Source organism: Bison bison, unplaced genomic scaffold (genome assembly GCF_000754665.1).
Source record: "Bison bison bison isolate TAMUID 2011002044 unplaced genomic scaffold, Bison_UMD1.0 scf7180017864236, whole genome shotgun sequence".
In the NCBI taxonomy this organism is placed as follows: Eukaryota; Metazoa; Chordata; class Mammalia; order Artiodactyla; family Bovidae; genus Bison; species Bison bison.
Window position 1 is genome coordinate 189,584 of NW_011494808.1, and position 19,006 is coordinate 208,589.

At 35.8% G+C, this 19,006-nt stretch overlaps 1 protein-coding gene across 1 annotated transcript in view; it reads right to left on the minus strand.

The window, feature by feature from the left end:
* Positions 1 to 2,220: 2,220 nt before the first annotated feature.
* The window catches only part of ADAM2 (ADAM metallopeptidase domain 2), a 102,424-nt gene continuing 85,638 nt past the window's right edge, over positions 2,221 to 19,006 (minus strand). The window contains exons 16-20 of the mRNA XM_010846350.1: positions 14,728 to 14,911; positions 10,264 to 10,341; positions 9,879 to 10,050; positions 3,432 to 3,591; positions 2,221 to 2,254 (exon numbers count right to left, since the gene is read on the minus strand). Of these exons, the coding sequence (XP_010844652.1) occupies positions 2,221 to 2,254; positions 3,432 to 3,591; positions 9,879 to 10,050; positions 10,264 to 10,341; positions 14,728 to 14,911 (628 nt within the window). The remainder of the gene's footprint in view (positions 2,255 to 3,431; positions 3,592 to 9,878; positions 10,051 to 10,263; positions 10,342 to 14,727; positions 14,912 to 19,006) is intronic.

Below are 19,006 nucleotides of genomic sequence, written 5' to 3' on the forward strand. Positions count from 1 at the left end.
GTCATGTATGGATGTGAGAGTTGGACTGTGAAGAAGGCTGAGCGCCGAAGAATTGATGCTTTTGAACTGTGGTGTTGGAAAAGACTCTTGAGAGTCCCTTGGACTGCAAGCTGATCCAACCAGTCCATTCTGAAGGAGATCAGCCCTGGGTTTTTTGGAAGGAATGATGCTGAAGGTGAAACTCCAGTACTTTGGCCACCTCATGTGAAGAGTTGACTCATTGGAAAAGACTCTGATGCTGGGAGGGATTGGGGGCAGGAGGAGAAGGGGACGACAGAGGATGAGATGGCTGGATGGCATCACTGACTCGATGGATGTGAGTCTGAGTGAACTCCGGGAGTTGGTGATGGACAGGGAGGCCTGGCGTGCTGCGATTCATGGGGTCGCAAAGAGTTGGACACGACTGAGCAACTGAACTGAACTGAACTGAGTAGAACAAAAAGATGGAAAAAGGTCAATTTGCTCTCTGCTTGAGCTGAGACATTTACTTTCTCCTATCTTCAGACACCTGTTGGCATTCTTGGTCCTCAATTTTTGGACTCAGATTGAGACTTACATAATTGGACCCTCATTTCTCAAGTATTGACTTGTATTGAATTACACTATCAGTTCTTTCCCAGTTCTTCGCCTGGGAATCTTCCGCTGCAGATGGCAGATCTTGGGACTTCCTGGGTTCCTTAACCACGAGAGCCTATTCCTGTAATAAATTTCCTCACCCTCCTTCCTCTCCCACCTATCTGTATAACTCTATTGCTTCTGTTTCTCTGGAAAACCCTGACTCACATATTTGTATTACTATAGCTTCTTCTTGAAGCTCTCCTCCTGAAGACAGGAGGAGAAGGGGATGACAAAGGACAAAATGTTGGATGGCATCACCAACTCAATGGACATGAGTTTGAGCAAGCTCTGGGAGATGATGAAGGACAGGGAAGCCTGGTGTGCTGCAGTCCACAGAGTCGCAGAGAGTCAGACATGACTGAGCAACTGAACAATGAACAACAAAGCTTCTTTTTGTGTGTGCATGCTAAGTCACTTAAGTCATGTCCGGTTCTGTGATCCTAAGGACTGTACCCTGCCAGTCTCCTCTGTCCATGGGATTCTCCAGACAAGAACACTGGAGTGGGTTGCCATGCCCTCCTCCAGGGGCTTTTCCCAACCTAGGGATCAAACCCACATCTCCTATGTCTCCTGCATTGGCAAGCAGGTTCTCCACCACTAGCACCACATATGTTCTTCTTTATATTTACTAATGCTTTTTTAAAGCATTAGTGTTAGTCTATCAAACTTTCTTTTGTATAGAGTTTCACAGTATATGCATCTTGTACTTTGAACCTTTATATATCTGAAATTGTCTTTTATAAGCAGCACATAGTTGAAAATTTTTTTCGAGATCCTAAGCTTATTGTCTTTTGATTGGTTGTGGACCTGAGACTATAACATCACTACATACCATTGCAACTTAAAATAAAACAGTGGTCTTTAATCATGGTATTGCATGTCTTATATTGTAAATTTTACTTGTCTCATGCCTACTCATTAACAGAGTTAATGCTTACTAACAAAATTAATATGAGGTAACTAAAAAAAAAGTAAAAAAAATAAAAAATAAGAAATATGTAACATGCAAACTCATAAACATACATTCCTTACAAATAAGTTATTTATAGTATTATATAATTTATATATGAAAACTTTCTTTTCTTGACAGATGAAAGCCATAATGTGCAAGTTTTGAATCCCAGATAATCAGTGCATATTTGTTTTCTTTTCCATTTTTTCTGTTCATCAAAGATAATTACTCTGGAAGAATAAATGAAGGAGAAAACATCACTTGTATGATCAATTAAGTTAAAAATGATGATTAATTCAGCAAATGGTATGAGGTACTTATTTTGAAGTAGAGTTCTATCATGTAATTCATTTGTAACCAGCATTTGAATACACAAATGCTAAAGAATTAAGCATTATTAGAAAAAAAAACAGCACTGCAAGAAATGTTTTAAATGACAAATTTACCATGTCTATGATATAGCTTACAATATTGAAAAATATCCTTCAATTTGATTTTTATTATATGCAGCTATATTATTATCTTCATTTAATATACACTTATACTATTTCTATCTATGTAATACTTTAAATTTTCTGTTTCTGTTTCTCCCTCTCATTCTAAAATTAGTTGATACTTACTGTGATGTCATGGACTCTTTGTTTTCCAGGCTAGTCTTTGGGCTCACTCTCACTTTCCAGTTGCCTATATATTTAAAAATAAAAATGATCATTTAAAACTGCATTTTCTTCAAAGATAGTTCTACAACACTCTATAGTATCTAGCAGTATTGAAACAGTTTTGAATCCCTATCTGAGATTTGAGAGCAGCCACTACTTAAGAATATCTCACCACTGAGAGTATTTCTCAATGATAAGCAAGGCTAATATGAGAAAAAGAACAGTAATAAAAGTTTACCTGGAAATTAACTCAGATCATATTTATATATATAAAACATTATTAGCTAAATAGCTTTACATTTTTTTTTACCATTCACAGTCTGCTCATTTTCCCACAATACACTCTTCCAATATAAGAAAATTCCTTTAAAATGTTTAAGTATTATCTGAATTATGAGACTATTTTATGTGCCACATATTATTTCAGCAGTTTTACGTAAACTTTTCAAAATATTTCTATGAAATGTATTCTCTTTTAATTTATATTATCAATTTTAAATATGTTAAAAAAGTTCTTTAAATATTCTAATAAAATTCATTTCATCTTGAGTAAAATGAAGGGCATAGATATAAAACTCAAAGGCAGAAATTATTTCATAGCAATTTCCATGAAAGGAAGTAAACCAATTTTAATATTTGTTTTACTCTTGAAGAATATTTTCAGATATTTATTCGGTTATTAAATAAAAATTTTTTTTTCTGTAGCCATGGCTTTAACCTAGATTTTTCAGTTTTACTATTATATATTTTACTTTAATATATTTTTATTTATATTTTAATCTTTTCCACCTCTGGCTGCCTCTATTGAAGTTCCCTAAAGCCTAACTACTCTCCTAAATTTCCATGCTATGCTTTAATAAAATGTGTTTGCAAAACTCTTTGAAATAAATATTAAAAAGTAAATGATATTTAATATATACTTAATAATTAAGATCAAATAGTAAAAGAAGATAATCATTAACCAGAAATCATTGCTACTTAAATTTACTCTGAACAGAGTCCAAGTTGTTTTAAGATTAAAAAACATTTTTATTATTCATTATATTGATCATTAATATATTGCATATTAAATTTACATGGAAAGATAAATATACAACCTGAATTACTACTAGTTGAATCACCATAATGTTATATATTGATAAGTTACTATGTAGGCCAACTAACTGTAAAAGTAATGGATCTTAAATATGAAATTAATATACTCATCGCTTGTATAATCCTCAGTTCTCCATTTTTTCCTTTGGAAATACACTTTTACCAGTGTGGCAATTAGTACACAGAGAATAATGAAAAAAGGAATGAATAAGAAGAATGGCCATCTCGTAGGTTTAGAACGGTAAACATTCTCAATATAGCGACTTTCTAGGAGAGAAAACACCAGTGATTTGAAAGTAACTACCAGGAACATAGCAAAACCATTTCTTCATTTTATTATAACTATTGTAATAAGCATTTAAAGCATTTAATAATTTTACAATTAACATTTTTATATGAAATGGATAAGTTGACATCAGAACTGCACAAAGTTAGACTCGTCTGTAATAACTCTTACATAACAGTCCTCTACTCCTTGCTTATTTATTAAGAACCTCCTATTCCATGTGGTTCTCTTTTCAGATCTGTCTCATAATATAGATGAAAAGAATTATAGTGATTCAATTAAGAATTGCATTTTCCCTCAGTGCTCTATTTTTGGAAGGAATATTGCAAATTCTTTTATTGCATTGATATGTATTTTCATGCTTCATTTAAGAAACTGCTTGTCTCAAGGTCATGTAGACATTTTCCATGTTTCTTTCAAGTTAGCTTCTACATTTGGATTTATCATCTATCCCCTATGAATTGTGAAGTAAGTTATAATTCTGAGATTCATTTGGTCTTATATAGATATTCAGTTGTTAACATACAACGTTTTGAACTGACTTTCCTTCCCTTTTGAACTATTTTTGTCCTTTTCTTGACTACTGTAACTATATACTAAATCTATATTAAGTTCAGTTCCGTTGCTCATTCATGTCTGACTCTTTGCAACCCCATGGACTGCAGCATGCCAGGCTTCCCTGTCCATCACCAACTCCCAGAGCTCATTCAAACTCATGTCCATTGAGTTGGTGATGCCATCCAACCATCTCATCCCCTGTCATCTCCTTCTCCTCCTGCCTTCAATCTTTCCCAGTATCAGGGTCTTTTCCAATGAGTCAGTTCTTTGCATCAGGTGGACAAAGTATTGGAGCTTCAGTTTCAGCATCAGTCCTTCCAATGAATATTCAGGACTGATTTCCTTTAGGATTGACTGGTTTGATCTCCTTGCTGGCCAAGGGACTCTCAAGAGTCTCCTCTAACACCACAGTTCAAAGGCATCAATTCTAAGGCGATCAGCTTAGATCGCATCCATCTCTCTCACATCCATACATGACTACTAGAAACTCTAGTAAAGCCTCTTTTTTTAAAAATATAAATTTATTTATTTTAATTGGAGGCTAATTACTTTACAGTATTGTATTGGTTTTGCCATACATAGACATGAATCCGCCACGGGTGTACTCATGTCCCCCATCCTGAAACCCCCTCCCACCTCCCTCCCCATACCGTCCCTCTGGGTCATCCCAGTGCACCAGCCCCGAGCACCCTGTCTCATGCATCGAACCTGGACTGGCGATCCATTTCACATATGATAATATACATGTTTCAATGCCATTCTCCCAAATCGTCCTACCATCGCCCTCTCCCACAGAGTTCAAAAGACTGTTCTATACATCTGTGTCTCTTTTGCTGTCTCGCATACAGGGTTATCATTACCATCATTCTAAATTCCATATATATGCATTAGTATACTGTATTGGTGTTTTTCTTTCTGGCTTACTTCAGAAACTCTAGTAAAGGCTCTTAAACTCCCCAGATCCTTGCTTCTACCCCCCAAAATAGTCTCTCACTGGATATAGGATAATATATAAAACTATATTATCCTAAGTTTGATATAAGGCAAATAGACTACATTATCCTTCTTTGTTCTTTTTCAGAGCTCTTTGGTTATTCTAGCACTTTTGTGTGTATTTTAGAATCAAATTGTTGATATCTGAAATATTGCATGCTTTTATTATTGGGTATTTTGATCTATAGATTTAATTTGGTGAGAATTGACATGTTGGCAATAATAAACTTTTCCACAGATGAACGTGGAATATTTATCCATTTATTTGTGTGTTTAGTATCTATCTGCATTTTTGTTTGTTTCAGTGTAAAAGTATTGCACATATTTTGTTGAGCTTATTCCTAGTATTTTATATTTTGATAGTATTATAGATGGGACTGATTTTAAGTTGATTTTCATTTTACTGCAGCTAGTATATAGCAATACTACTGACTTTTAAACATTTTCTTTGACCTTTCAAAGGGTTTTTTATTACTTCTAAAAGTGTTCTTGTAGAATCCTGAGGATTTTTGATTTAATTAATCATATTGTCTGCAGTTTAATCTCATTCTTTCTAATCTTTATGCTCCTGATTTTTTGTTCTTTATCTATTGCACTGGCTAGGACTTAGAGTACAATATGACATGGTGAGAGCAGACTTCCTTGCCTTGCTCTCAGTTTTTTGGAAAACAATATAATTACAAAATATATCAGCTAAAATCGTTTTGTTGATGCTTTTTATATTGATTTCATATTAAGTTAATTTCTGTTGATAGTTTGTTGCCTTTTAAAAATTCATAAATAGTTGTTGAATTTTGTCAAATGACTTTCATGTAACAAATGAGAAAATGAATATACTTTAAAATATTTATTAATTTTATGAATTGTACTGATTGACTTTCAAATCAATGTTTGCATTTATGTTAATTAAATATATTGTTCTGTAATCTTTTCTTTGTTAACTTTCTTTTCTGGATTTGTCATTAGGGATATGTTTTCCTCATCCAATGAGGTGACAGGCATCACTTTCACCATTGTTTTTTAAAATGATATTTCTTCCTGGCAAAACCATGCCTGAATTAACCTGTGAAAACTGTATATCTTGCTGCTGTTAATTTTGTTGGTTTTTAAAATCACAAACACACAGAACATGAAATTTTGGCTTCTGATTTCTTGGTTATACTCTTCATATTATACTATGATTTAGAATTCTTTGTCCACATGGAATAGCCCTTATAACACTTTTCACAGCTGAGTAGCTTTATCAGTATACTTGTTACCCATACTCAATTAAGATTTGAAGAACATATGTATTTTGATCATTTTCAGTCTGAGCTGATGTAATTCCTTAAAAATGTGTGGATTTCTTATGTATCAAATGAAAAATACATTCCATTAAATGAGACCACATCCACAAGTCTTTCTGACATGTCTGTCTATATTAGACCCTTGTGCTGCTGCTGCTGCTGCTAAGTCGCTTCAGTCGTGTCCGACTCTGTGCGACCCCAGAGACTGCAGCCCACCAGGCTCCTCCGTCCATGGGACTTTCCAGGCAAGAGTACTGGAGTGGAAGGCTGCCATAAAATAACCTATTGTAGCCTTATTGTTTGTGAGTTTCATAAGGCAGTCCAATACAATACTTAAAAGGGCTTTTTGTATAGATGAAGGTGTCTAAGAAGCATCACTTTAAGGTTTTTCTGAGGTCTTAACAGAGGGGTTTAACATATGCTTGAAAATCTTTATCTGAGATCAAATTTTATTACTAATATCGTAAGTTTAGTTGTTAGCCACTTCTTACTTTTAAAAATGTTTTTCTGGAAGATTTCAGGGATAAAAATGTTTTATTTTCATGCCAAAAAGTCTAACTCTTTTATGAATATAAATATACATTTTACTTGAAAATTTAACTTTTCCTTCATTATTAATTACTGTCTCCTTGCATTTTACCATAGGTAACTTCAATTGCCCAACCTGGAAATCACTACAGTCTTCCTAGAAATCTTGTTGACGAGAACCATGAATTCTATTTTTCACATTACCACAGGCAGCAAGGGTGCCTCACAATTCACCAGTTCATAATAAATGCTCTCATTTCTCCAAATTCTAATAATGTGTTTTAAGCTGTCTTTGAATTGCTCACCAAGAGTCCTCTTGAGACAATGTCAACATAAACTTATAGTCTTCAAAGGTTTCCTGTTCTGCCTTCCACAAACCATCCAATTCCAAAGCTAATGGCACATGTTTTAGACTCTTGTTATACAAATATAAATACACCATCTAGACAGCACTTGTGCAAGAAAGTACCCCCAAATTTAGGAACTTAAACAATCATTTCATTTGAATTTTGTGTGGCATGAGTTTGTGCAGGGCTTAGTTGCATGCTTGTATTTTTGTGTCTCAAAGTCAAATTTCAAATACAGCCAATCACCTTCAACAGAATGAGTATTCCAATAATGAGAGTTCCAAGAATTAGTATTCTGAAAATCCCAATCAGAAGGCCAACTTGGATGCTAAGAAAGAATAGTCTCCTCTTCTCATGGGGGAAAAGGCATGTGTGTGTATGGATAGAAGCAGTTAATTACAGTGAATCTGAAGATAAGCTAATTGTTCCCACTAAAATAGAAATAGCTTGCATCGAACCTGGACTGGTGATTCATTTCTTATATGATATTATACATGTTTCAGGATACAGGAAGCTTGGGGCTGGTGCACTGGGATGACCCAGAGGGATGGTATGGGGAGGGAGGTGGGAGGGGCGTTCAGGATGGGGAACACGTGTACACCCGTGGCGGATTCATGTTGATGAATCCAATCCAATACAAATACAATACAAAACCAATACAGAAGCTTTTAAGGTTAATTAGGTCCCATTTGTTTATTTTTGCTTTTATTTCCAATATTCTGGGAGGTGGGTCATAGAGGATCCTGCTGTGATGTATGACAGAGAGTGTTTTGCCTATGTTCTCCTCTAGGAGTTTTATAGTTTCTGGTCTTACGTTGAGATCTTTAATCCATTTTGAGTTTATTTTTGTGTATGGTGTTAGAAAGTGTTCTAGTTCCATTCTTTTACAAGTGGTTGACCAGATTTCCAGCAATCCCACTGCTGGGCATACACACTGAGGAAACCAGAAGGGAAAGAGACACGTGTACCCCAATGTTCATCGCAGCACTGTTTATAATAGCCAGGATATGGAAGCAACCTAGATGTCCATCAGCAGATGAATGGATAAGAAAGCTGTGGTACATATACACAATGGAGTATTACTCAGCCATTAAAAAGAATACCTTTGAATCAGTTCTAATGAGGTGGATGAAACTGGAGCCTATTATACAGAGTGAAGTAAGCCAGAAGGAAAAACATAAATACAGTATACTAACACATATATATGGAATTTAGAAAGATGGTAATAATAACCCGATGTACGAGACAGCAAAAGAGACACTGATGTATAGAACAGTCTTATGGACTCTGTGGGAGAGGGAGAGGTTGGGAAGATTTGGAAGAATGGCATTGAAACATGTAAAATATCATGTATGAAACGAGATGCCAGTCCAGGTTCGATGCACAATACTGGATGCTTGGGGCTGGTGCACTGGGACGACCCAGAGGGATGGTATGGGGAGGGAGGAGGGAGGAGGGTTCAGGATGGGGAACACATGTATACCTGTGGCAGATTCATTTTGATATTTGGCAAAACTAATACAATTATGTAAAGTTTAAAAATAAAAATAAAATAAAGAAAAACAATACAATATTGTAAAGTAAAAAAAAAAAGAAAAGAATGTTAATTCCATAAAGAATATAGACAATAAAAAAAAGTTAGCTGTAAAATAGAAATAGCTTGATAATACATGTTATAATTTTCTTTTTTACTTAGTCTCTAATAAATGGTATTAAATACTATATTTCAAAAGTTGGAATAAATGTGGAAATGTTAAGAACTAAGTCTGGCTCAAAATCTGGAGAAACCTGCTTTGCTTTTCTGTAAACATAAATTTTTGTATAAAGGTCCTAAGCAACACCAGATATACTGGCGTGCTCTAAAATCCACCTCTACTTTGAACAAAAGATTGTAGGAAATTACATTTCCTATGCTCCTGAACCTTCTGTCTTCTGGTTAGATTTAGCTGATGGGATTCATGGATTCACTGGATAAAATTTGGAGAGCAGGCAGACTGAAATCCTCATGGTATTGATCCATCTCCATCTCCAGCATCTGCAGTTATGTCTCTGCATCCTCCATACCTTCAGCTCTTGCTGAAGGGTACCTCTACCTGTCTTCTGGATCCTGGTATCCCTAACTGCAGTCCTATGTCATGCAAGATGGCTTAGATTCTGGTTCTAGTAATACCATCTCCATTTATTGTCCTTTCAGCCCTACAAAGTGGTAATGGATTCCTGCATTGCTAATCTCTGCATTGCCTCACTGTTCTCTGATTAGCTTTCATATCTGCTCTTATGTGTTACCCTACCTCATGTTTTGTACTTAATTCCTTCTGTATGAAAGACTAAAGTGATTTCTGTTTTCTTGCCTGGGTCCCTACTGGCATGTCTTATTTATAACATATATTTTGTATAACACGTTAGCCTCTGGAAGTAAAATAGCCATCTATGGTTTATTATTTGATGTCCAAGCATAATCTAAATATAAATTAGTAGACAAAATATTTACCTTGTCAAATTTAACACATTAAAACATTGTCTGAATTGTAATTTCAAGTTGTTACCAGTACTTACCGGCAAGAGGAGTAATACCTCCATCAGTGAGAGCAGGTCCACCAGTTGGAGGCTCTGCGGGTGGAAAGTTACCACTGTCAATGCTCCCACCTTCCCATCCTGGAGCTGAATGTTCACAATTTGGAGGTAAATATGAAGGGTTACAGTGACAGTTCTTTTTATTATTACACACCTGAAACAGGAGAAATACCACCTTATCAAGTAAGTAGCTACAATTATTTGTGTTCATTAAAATTTGAAAAAATACATAGGTTAGATAAGGTTGATTTTCTTACCTGATTTATGAATGTGTGTGTGTGTGTGTGTGTGTGTTTAGCTATGTGTTTGCTTTCCAAAGATCACTCTCAATGATATATACTCTATGTCTCATAGTACTGATACTTACACCTTGATTGTTGCATTTTTCTGGATTACAGTCATAGTTCAAGAATGAAGAATCTACACATTGCTTATTCTGGCAAATCTAAAAAAGGAATGTCCCAAAGTAAGTTAATTGAACCACCATCTGTACTTGGCATCTAACTAAAAGGATTCCGTATTGTACAGACATAAGAGGTATTCATTTCATAATAAATATTAACATACTACCAATAAGTGGTTAATTCATACTGCTACTGAGTTTCTAGCACTAGATGAGACTGATTATCTGAAAGTTAAAAAAAAAAAAGCATCTTCTATGCTTATACTAGGATAGGAAGTACAGACATGAAATAAAAGCAAAGGCAATATGTCATAAATACTATAATAAAATAGTTTTATGAAATAATAAAAAACAAAGAATATATGAGGGCAGCAAAACATTTTTGTTGAGCCCTGATGTTGAACAGGACTCAATCAAGCATAGAAATGAAAGGCAAAGTACTTGTACAAAAAGAATAAATCTTCAAAATGACTACATCATATCTACTATGTAACTTTTAAAAAATATTAAGGGCATTTTTTAAAAAATATTTTTTAAAAGTTACATAGTAGATATGATGTAGTCATTTTGAAGATTTATTCTTTTTGTACAAGTACTTTGCCTTTCATTTCTGTGGCGGATTCATTTTGATATTTGGCAAAACTAATACAATTATGTAAAGTTTAAAAAAAAAAACTCAAAAAAAAAATATTAAGGGCAGTGCAACTGTTACACAAAGAACATCCATTCAAACATTAACTAAATATTTGAGTCTTACAATGCACTTTACCCTGAGAACGCAGCAGGGAATAGCAATAACAAAAAAACCTTATATTGCTCATATTGCTGTAAAAGGTAAAGAAACACACACACACACAATCTACATGTGATGTGACAGAAGTTATTATGGAGAATATGTTTGTGTCTTGTAATCTTGATCAGAAAGTTGGTCTATAACTTGTAAACAATCAGTCATATTTAGAGATTTAATTGGAAGATGGAAGGCTGATAAAAAGGAAGTTTTGAAAAAGAGAATGCAAAAGTGAGAGAAAATATAGAGAGACAAACTAGAGCAACATTGCAGTAGTCTAGAAAAATGACAACCCAGAGTGAAACTGAGTGCTTAGTGGTGTTGATCAAAAACAGTGGTTGTATTTGAGATAGAGTTAATTCACCAAGTTTAGTGATAAATTGTATATAAAGAATGAAAAGAGAGATGGGCAATGACACCAGGGTTTCTGGTATGTCTAACTTTCTTGGTTATGGTACAACTGATGAGATAAGAAAGCTAACATAAAGCCCCAAATTATAGAAATATTATTTTTTGAGACTTCATTTTACTTGTAATATCAAGTAATACCGTGTACTTGAGATAAAATGAAAATCATTTTTGCACAGAAAATGTGAGATAATGTGATTTCACCAAAGTAACCCAAACCTGAAGCCAGCGATTCCCACTGTGGTCATCAGTGGCAAAGGATGTAGGATTTAAGTGATCATATGCACCATACGCCAGTGACAGAATGAAAAGCAGATTTTTACCAAATCCTGAAAAATCTGGAGTGTGACATCAGCAAAATGGTGCACTGGGCACCCCAAGTGTTGTTTTCCCTTAGAGATGTTAGAAGAAGAAGATGAAGCAGGAGGAGGAGGAGGAAGGGGAGGAAGAGGAAGAGGGGGAGGGAAAGAAGAACTGGCTCTGGAAGTAGTCAGAGGACTGGAAGTAGGAGCTCTGGAAGTAGTCAGAGGACTACAACAGCTAAGCAAATGACCAAACAAACAAATAGCCACACCAAAACATTAGAAAACTTTGTAGCATTTTGTTCACCCTGTCTCACTACCTCTGGTGCATGGCACAGTCTATGTTTGGAGAAGGCAGCAGCAGAGTTTCCAGAGGAGACTATTTTTCATATTCTCATCTGTCTGGGAACTGCTTAAAGACTGGTTTCTGTTCCACTTGACTCAAATCTCAGCTGGACACTACTCAGGAAAACTAAGACTTGCAGACATGGGGGGCAGAGAATGAATGGAGACATACTGCAGACAATATAAGGCTCCAAGGCTACTGTGGTGAGACTATTTGGAAAAATAAAGCATCTAAAATGTCCATGTATATGAGGAATGAGAAAAGCCACAAAGACATGCATATTCACAGGAAAGATGCATATTCACAAAACCCTCAGAGAAAACAAATTTTCTCCTCAGGCTACTCTCAAGGCTCAGAGCACCCAAGAAATTACAAAAGGACTACCTGAGCACAGAGCCAGACTGTAAACTTGGGGAGAAGTGGTTGTGTTTTCTGCAGTACAATTTTTAACAACAATGACAATAAAAAAAAATCACATCCTATCAAAAGAGGAGAAAAAGGATGAAAGACTATAGAGTGGAGATGAGACAGTCTTACCCACAAGTGCTACTGGGAAAACTGGATAGGAACACAGAAAACAATAAGATTAAAACATTCCCTCATAGTATTTATAAAAATAAACTCAAAATGGCTTAAAGGTCGAAATGTAAGGCCTGTAACCATAAAACTATTAGAAGAGAACATAGGCAGGATACTCTGACATAAATTGTAGCAATATTTTCTTGGATAAATATCCTAAGACAAAAGGAAAAAAATAAAAAAATAAATGTGACCTAATTAAACTTAAAAGCTTTTGCACAGCAAAGGAAATTATCAACAAAGCAAAAGACACCTATGGAATGAGAGAAGATATTTGCTAATGATGTGACCAACAGGATGTTAATATCCAAAACACTGTTGTTGTTCTTTAGTAGCTAAGTCATGTCTGGTTCTTTTGTGATCCCGTGGACTGTAGCTTGCCATGCTCCTCTGCCCATGGATTTTTCAGGCAAGAATACTGGAGTGGGTTGCCATTTCCTTCTCCAAGGGATTTTCGTAGCCCAGGAATCAAACCCACATCTCCTGCATTGGCAGACAGAGTCTTTACCACTGAACCACCAGGGAAGCCCATCCAAAATGTATAGCTTATTCAAAATAAATAGCTTATTCAACTCAATATCAAAACAAAAATAAAAACAAAAACAGAAGGCCAAATACACATATTTCCACATAAAATACAAAGTTGGACCACAAGCCTATGAAAAGATGTTCAACATTTCTCATTATAAGAGAGATACAAATCAAAACCACAATGAGGTATCACCTCACACCTGTTTGAATGAGTTTCATCAAAATCTCTACAAATAACAAATGTTGGGGAAGATGTGGAGAAAAAGAAACCCTTGTATACTTTTGCTGGCAATATAAATTGGTACAGCTACTATGGGAAACACTATGGAATTTCCTTAAAAAGGTGAAACTAGAACTACCATACAACCCAGCAATCCTATTCCTGGGTATACATCTGGAAAAAAGAAAGACATTAATTCAAAAATATATATATTCCTCAATATTCACAGCAGCACTATTTATAGCATCCAAGACTCAGAAGCAACTTAAGTGCCTATCAACAGACTACTGGATTATAAATGTGATTTTAAAAATATAAATCTATATAAATATATTTATAAATAATGGAATATTTATAAATATATGTAATATTTAGAAATATGAATGTGGAATATTACTCAGGCATAAAAAGAAGGAAATACTGTCGTTCTCAGTAACGTGGACAAGCTTAGTGAAATGAGTCAGATGGAGGAAGTCAAATACTATATGATATCACTTATATGTGGAAACTTAAAAAGGATACAGATGAATGTATATGCAAAATTGAAACACAACTCTCCAAAGGGGAGATCCAAGTGGGGAGGGATAAATTAGGAGTATAAATTGTATAGTACAGTACAAATTGTATAGTGTACAAATACTGACAAATGGTATAGTATATAAGGTACTATTTATAATGTAGATAGGTGCAAAGATATACTGCATAGCACAGGGGCTTATTATTTTGTAATAACCTATAACGGAATGTAGTCTGAAAAAAGCTGAATCACTGTTGTACACCTGAAACTAACACAATATTGTAAAGCAATTATTTCAATTTAAAAGAATTAATGGAAGGTTCATTATAGAAAATAGAGAGTAATCGTATTTCAGATTTTCATCCCTTTGATTGATCTTTCCTTTACTCTGTGAATCCTTTATTATTTTCATCACTAAAATGAACATATGTTTCTTTAAAGTTTTTTTTACTTTAATCATTATTTTTAAGTAATTATATAAAAATATAATTCACTACATTAAAAATATATGAAATGATAAAACTGTCAATGAACAGTATGATTCTCAACTCAGTTAACATATGTGAAAAAATATTAAATGGCAGGTTATGTTTTTTCTTTTAAAATTTCTCTCATTTTCAAAACGTTCCATTTCATATTTTTTGAAATTAAATACACATTTAACTTGAGAAAAATACCACATACGCATTTAAAATTTGAAATTAGTATATTACCTGGTAATAAAAGACCACACACCTTACTTTCACCACAAACAGTTCCATCTTTTACCCACATCATTCCTTCGTCTTCATTACCATATTCATAATGCAGTCCAATGCAGATCTTTCCATTTATGTTGGAATACATAACAGAGGCATTTTCAACAGAAATGACCTCTCTTTTATCATATGTACATAGTAATTTTCCACATCTCACATTCCTATAATTTAGCAACAAATAAAAATCATTAGTTTTCAATACAGAGAAATATTAGAATATCAATTCTAAAGGAAAAAGATTTAAATAAAGCATGAAGAGAAAGAAAGATTGTGCTAAGCTGGGTCCGACTCTTGCGACCCTATGGACTGTAGCCTGCCCGGCTCCTCTGTCCATGGGATTCTCCAGACAAGAATACTGGAGTGGGTTGCCAGTTTATTTTTCCAGGGGATCTTCCCGAGCCAGGAATCGAACCCAGGTCTCCAGCATTGCAGGTAGATTCTTTACCAACTGAACTACATGGAAAACCCAAATAAAAGCGTTACTGCTGCTGCTGCTGCTAAGTCGCTTCAGTCGTGTACGACTCTGTGCGACCCCATAGACGGCAGCCCACCAGGCTCCCCCGTCCCTGGGATTCTCCAGGCAAGAATACTCAAGTGGATTGCCATTTCCTTCTCCAATGCATGAAAGTGAAAAGTGAAAGTGAAGTCGCTCAGTCCTGTCTGACTCCTAGCGACCCCCTGGACTGCAGCCCACCAGGCTCCTCCATCCATGGGATTTTCCAGGCAAAAGTACTGGAGTGGGGTGCCATTGCCTTCTCCGAAATAAAGCGTTAAGTCTTGCTAAGAGATTATGCAATTAATTGTGAAACTGAAAATTATGAGGGTCTTTCCTGTGTTATTAACAATAACATCTTAGTAATTATGAGCTACTTCTTACTTTGTGCTGTGCTGTGCTTAGTCATTTGGTCGTGTTTGGCTCCGTTCAACCCCTTGGACTGTGACCCACCAGGCTCCCTTGTCCACGGGAATTCTCCAGGCAAGAATACTGGAGTGGATTACCCATGCCCTCCTCCAGGGAATCTTCTCAATCCAGGAATTGAGCTCAGGTCTCCCGCATTGCAGGTGGATTATTTACTGTCTGAGCCACCAGGGAAGCCCATCAATCCTGGAGTAGGCAGCCTATCCCTTTTCCCGGGGATCTCCCTGACCCAGGAATCCAACCCGGGTCTCCTGCATCGCAGGTGGATTCTTTATCAGCTGAGCTACCAGGGAAGCCCCACTTCCTATTTAGTCATCACTTTTAAACAATTCTTTATTATTATTATTACTTTTTGGCTATTGTTCTTAAACATGATTCTGAGCTTATTCTATCTAAAAATTAGTAAAATTTTAAAAATTACTAATATACTTACATTTCCTTTTCTATTTTTCAAACATAATACATATTCTCCACATCATGGGTCCCAAACTGACAAGACATTAAGGCATACACTTAAGAAGCAGTATATGGAATAAATATTAACGTTGAATCACTAAGATACATCATGATGATAGTGTCTAAACCACAGACAAAAATAACCAGAAAATCAAGTGTGTGTGTGTGTGTGTGTGTGCAGTTGTGTCTGACTCTATGCCTGTCAGGCTCCTCTGTCAATGGAATTTTTCCAGGTAAGGATACTGGAGTGGGTTGCCATTTCCTTCTCCAGGGAATTTTCCTGACCCAGCATCTCCTGCATCTTCTGCATTGGCACACAGATTCTTTATGGCTGAGCCAGAGGGAAGGCAACCCAAAAATGAAAAAAAAAAAAGCATTAATAATCACATGAAAGAGTGGTAATTTCATAAATGAGTAGGGAAATGCAAATTAGAGAGTAAGATACCTCTTTAGAATGACACGTAAACAAGGCAACAAAAAGCTGTGACAGTACAAAACGCTGCAGATGCGGAGAAGTTATAACTCTGATACGTTCTTGTTGGAGATGTAAGATGGTACAGTAACTTTGGAAATTATGTGGGCAACTGCTTAAAATGTTTAAATTGCCATGTAAGTGAAAGTTACTCAGTCATGTCTGACTCTTTTGCAACCCCATGGACTGTAGACCGCCAGGCTCCTCTGCTTATGGAATTCTTTAGGCAAGAATACTCGCATGAGTTGCCATTCCCTTCTTCAGGGGATCTTTCCAACCCAGGGATGAACCTGGGTGTTCTGCATTGCAGCAGATTCTTTATCATCTGAGCCACCAGGTAAGCCCTGAACTTTCCACATGACTCAGCAACTCAACTTCTAAGTGTGCATCCATGGAAAATTTAAAAATGTGTTTATAAAGACTTGCACCTTCATCACTTGTTTTTTTAAAATATAAATTTATTTATTTTAATTGGAGGTTAATTACTTTACAATATTGTATTGGTTTTGCCATACATCAATATGAATCCGCCATGGGTGTACACGTGTTCCCCATCCAGAACCCCCTCCCACCTCCCTCCCTGTACCATCCCTCTAGGTCATCCCAGTGCACCAGCCCCAAGCATCCAGTATCCTGCATCGAACCTGGACTGGCGATTCGTTTCATATATGATATTATACATGTTTAAATGCCATTCTCCCAAATCATCCCACCCTCACCCTCTCCCACAGAGTCCAAAAGACTGTTCTATACATCTGTGTCTCTTATGCTGTCTTGAATACAGGGTTATTGTTACCATCTTTCTAAATTCCATATATATGCGTTAGTATACTGTATTGGTGTTTTTCTTTCTGGCTTACTTCACTCTGTATAATAGGCTCCAGTTTCATCCATCTCATTAGAACTGATTCAAATCATCACTTGTTATATCTCAAGAGAAAAAATACATGGCTTTACAAAGAAAACAAACAAAATACTTCATAAGAATGTTCAAAGCACCATTGTCCTCTTAATTTTTTTACTTGAAGTATACTTGATTTGTAATGTTTTGTTAATTACTACTTATAGCAAAGTGATTCAGTTATATATATATATATTTTAATATTCTTTTCCGTTATGGCTTACTATAGATATTGAAATATTGAATATAGTTCTTTGTGCTATACAGTAGGACCTTGTTGTTCATCCATTCTCTGTATAATAGAGACATCCATAGCAGCATTGTTTTTAATGACCCAAAACTATTAGAAACATTCTAAATGCCCATTAGCTGGCACATATTTTTAGGATATAATATTATCCAGTAATAAGAAGCTACAAACTAGTGTAATAGGCTACAAAATGGATGAAACTAAAAAAATAAGTAAAATAAACCAAGTAAAAAGGCCACATAGTATGCAATTGTCCTAATATAAGAACTCTAGAAAAGGTAAATCCAAGGAAAGAGAAAGTATTGCTAGGAACTGGAATCACTTGAAAGTGACTTTGGATTCTACTGACTTTTGCACTTTTATAAATTTATCACAAAGTACATAAGTTATTCCATTAAAGTAGATTGATTACATTTTAGTTAAGTATTTTAAGTATTATTACGTCTGTTACAAATTATTTATGAGCTTCTACGTCAAGTTGTTGCTGCTGTTGTTTTTCAGTCTCTCAGTCCTGTGTGATTCTTTGCATCCCCATGGATTGCAGCACACCAGGCTTCCTTGTTCTTCACTATTTCCTGGAGTTTGCTTAAACTCATGACCACTGAAGTGGTGATGCCATCTGACCATCTCATCCTCTGTTGTCCCTTTCTCCTCTTGCCTTCAATCTTTCCCGGCATCAGTTTAGTTCAGTTCAGTCACTCCGTCATATCCGACTCTTGGCAACCCCATGGACTGCAGCACGCCAGGCCTCCCTGTCCATCACCAACTCCTGGAGTTTACCCAAACTCATGTCCATTTGTCGGTGATGCCATCGAACCATCTCATCCTCTGTTGTCCCCTTCTCCTCCTGCCTTCAATCTTTCCCAATATCAGGGTCTTTTCAAATGAGTCAGCTCTTCACATCAGGTGGCCAAAATATTGGAGTTTCAGCTTCAACATCAGTCCTTCCAATGAACACCCAGGACTGATCTCCTTTAGAATGGACTGGTTGGATCTCCTTGCTCTCCAAGGGACTCTCAAGAGTCTTCTCCAACACCACAGTTCAAAAGCATCAATTCTTCAGTGCTCAGCTCTCTTCACAGTCCAACTCTCACATCCATACATGACCACTGGAAAAACCATAGCCTTGACTAGACAGACCTCTGTTGGCAAAGTAATGTCTCTGCTTTGAATATGCTATCTAGGTTGGTCATAACTTCCCTTCCAAGGAGTAAGCGTCTTTTAATTTCATGGCTGCAATCACCATCTTCAGTGACTT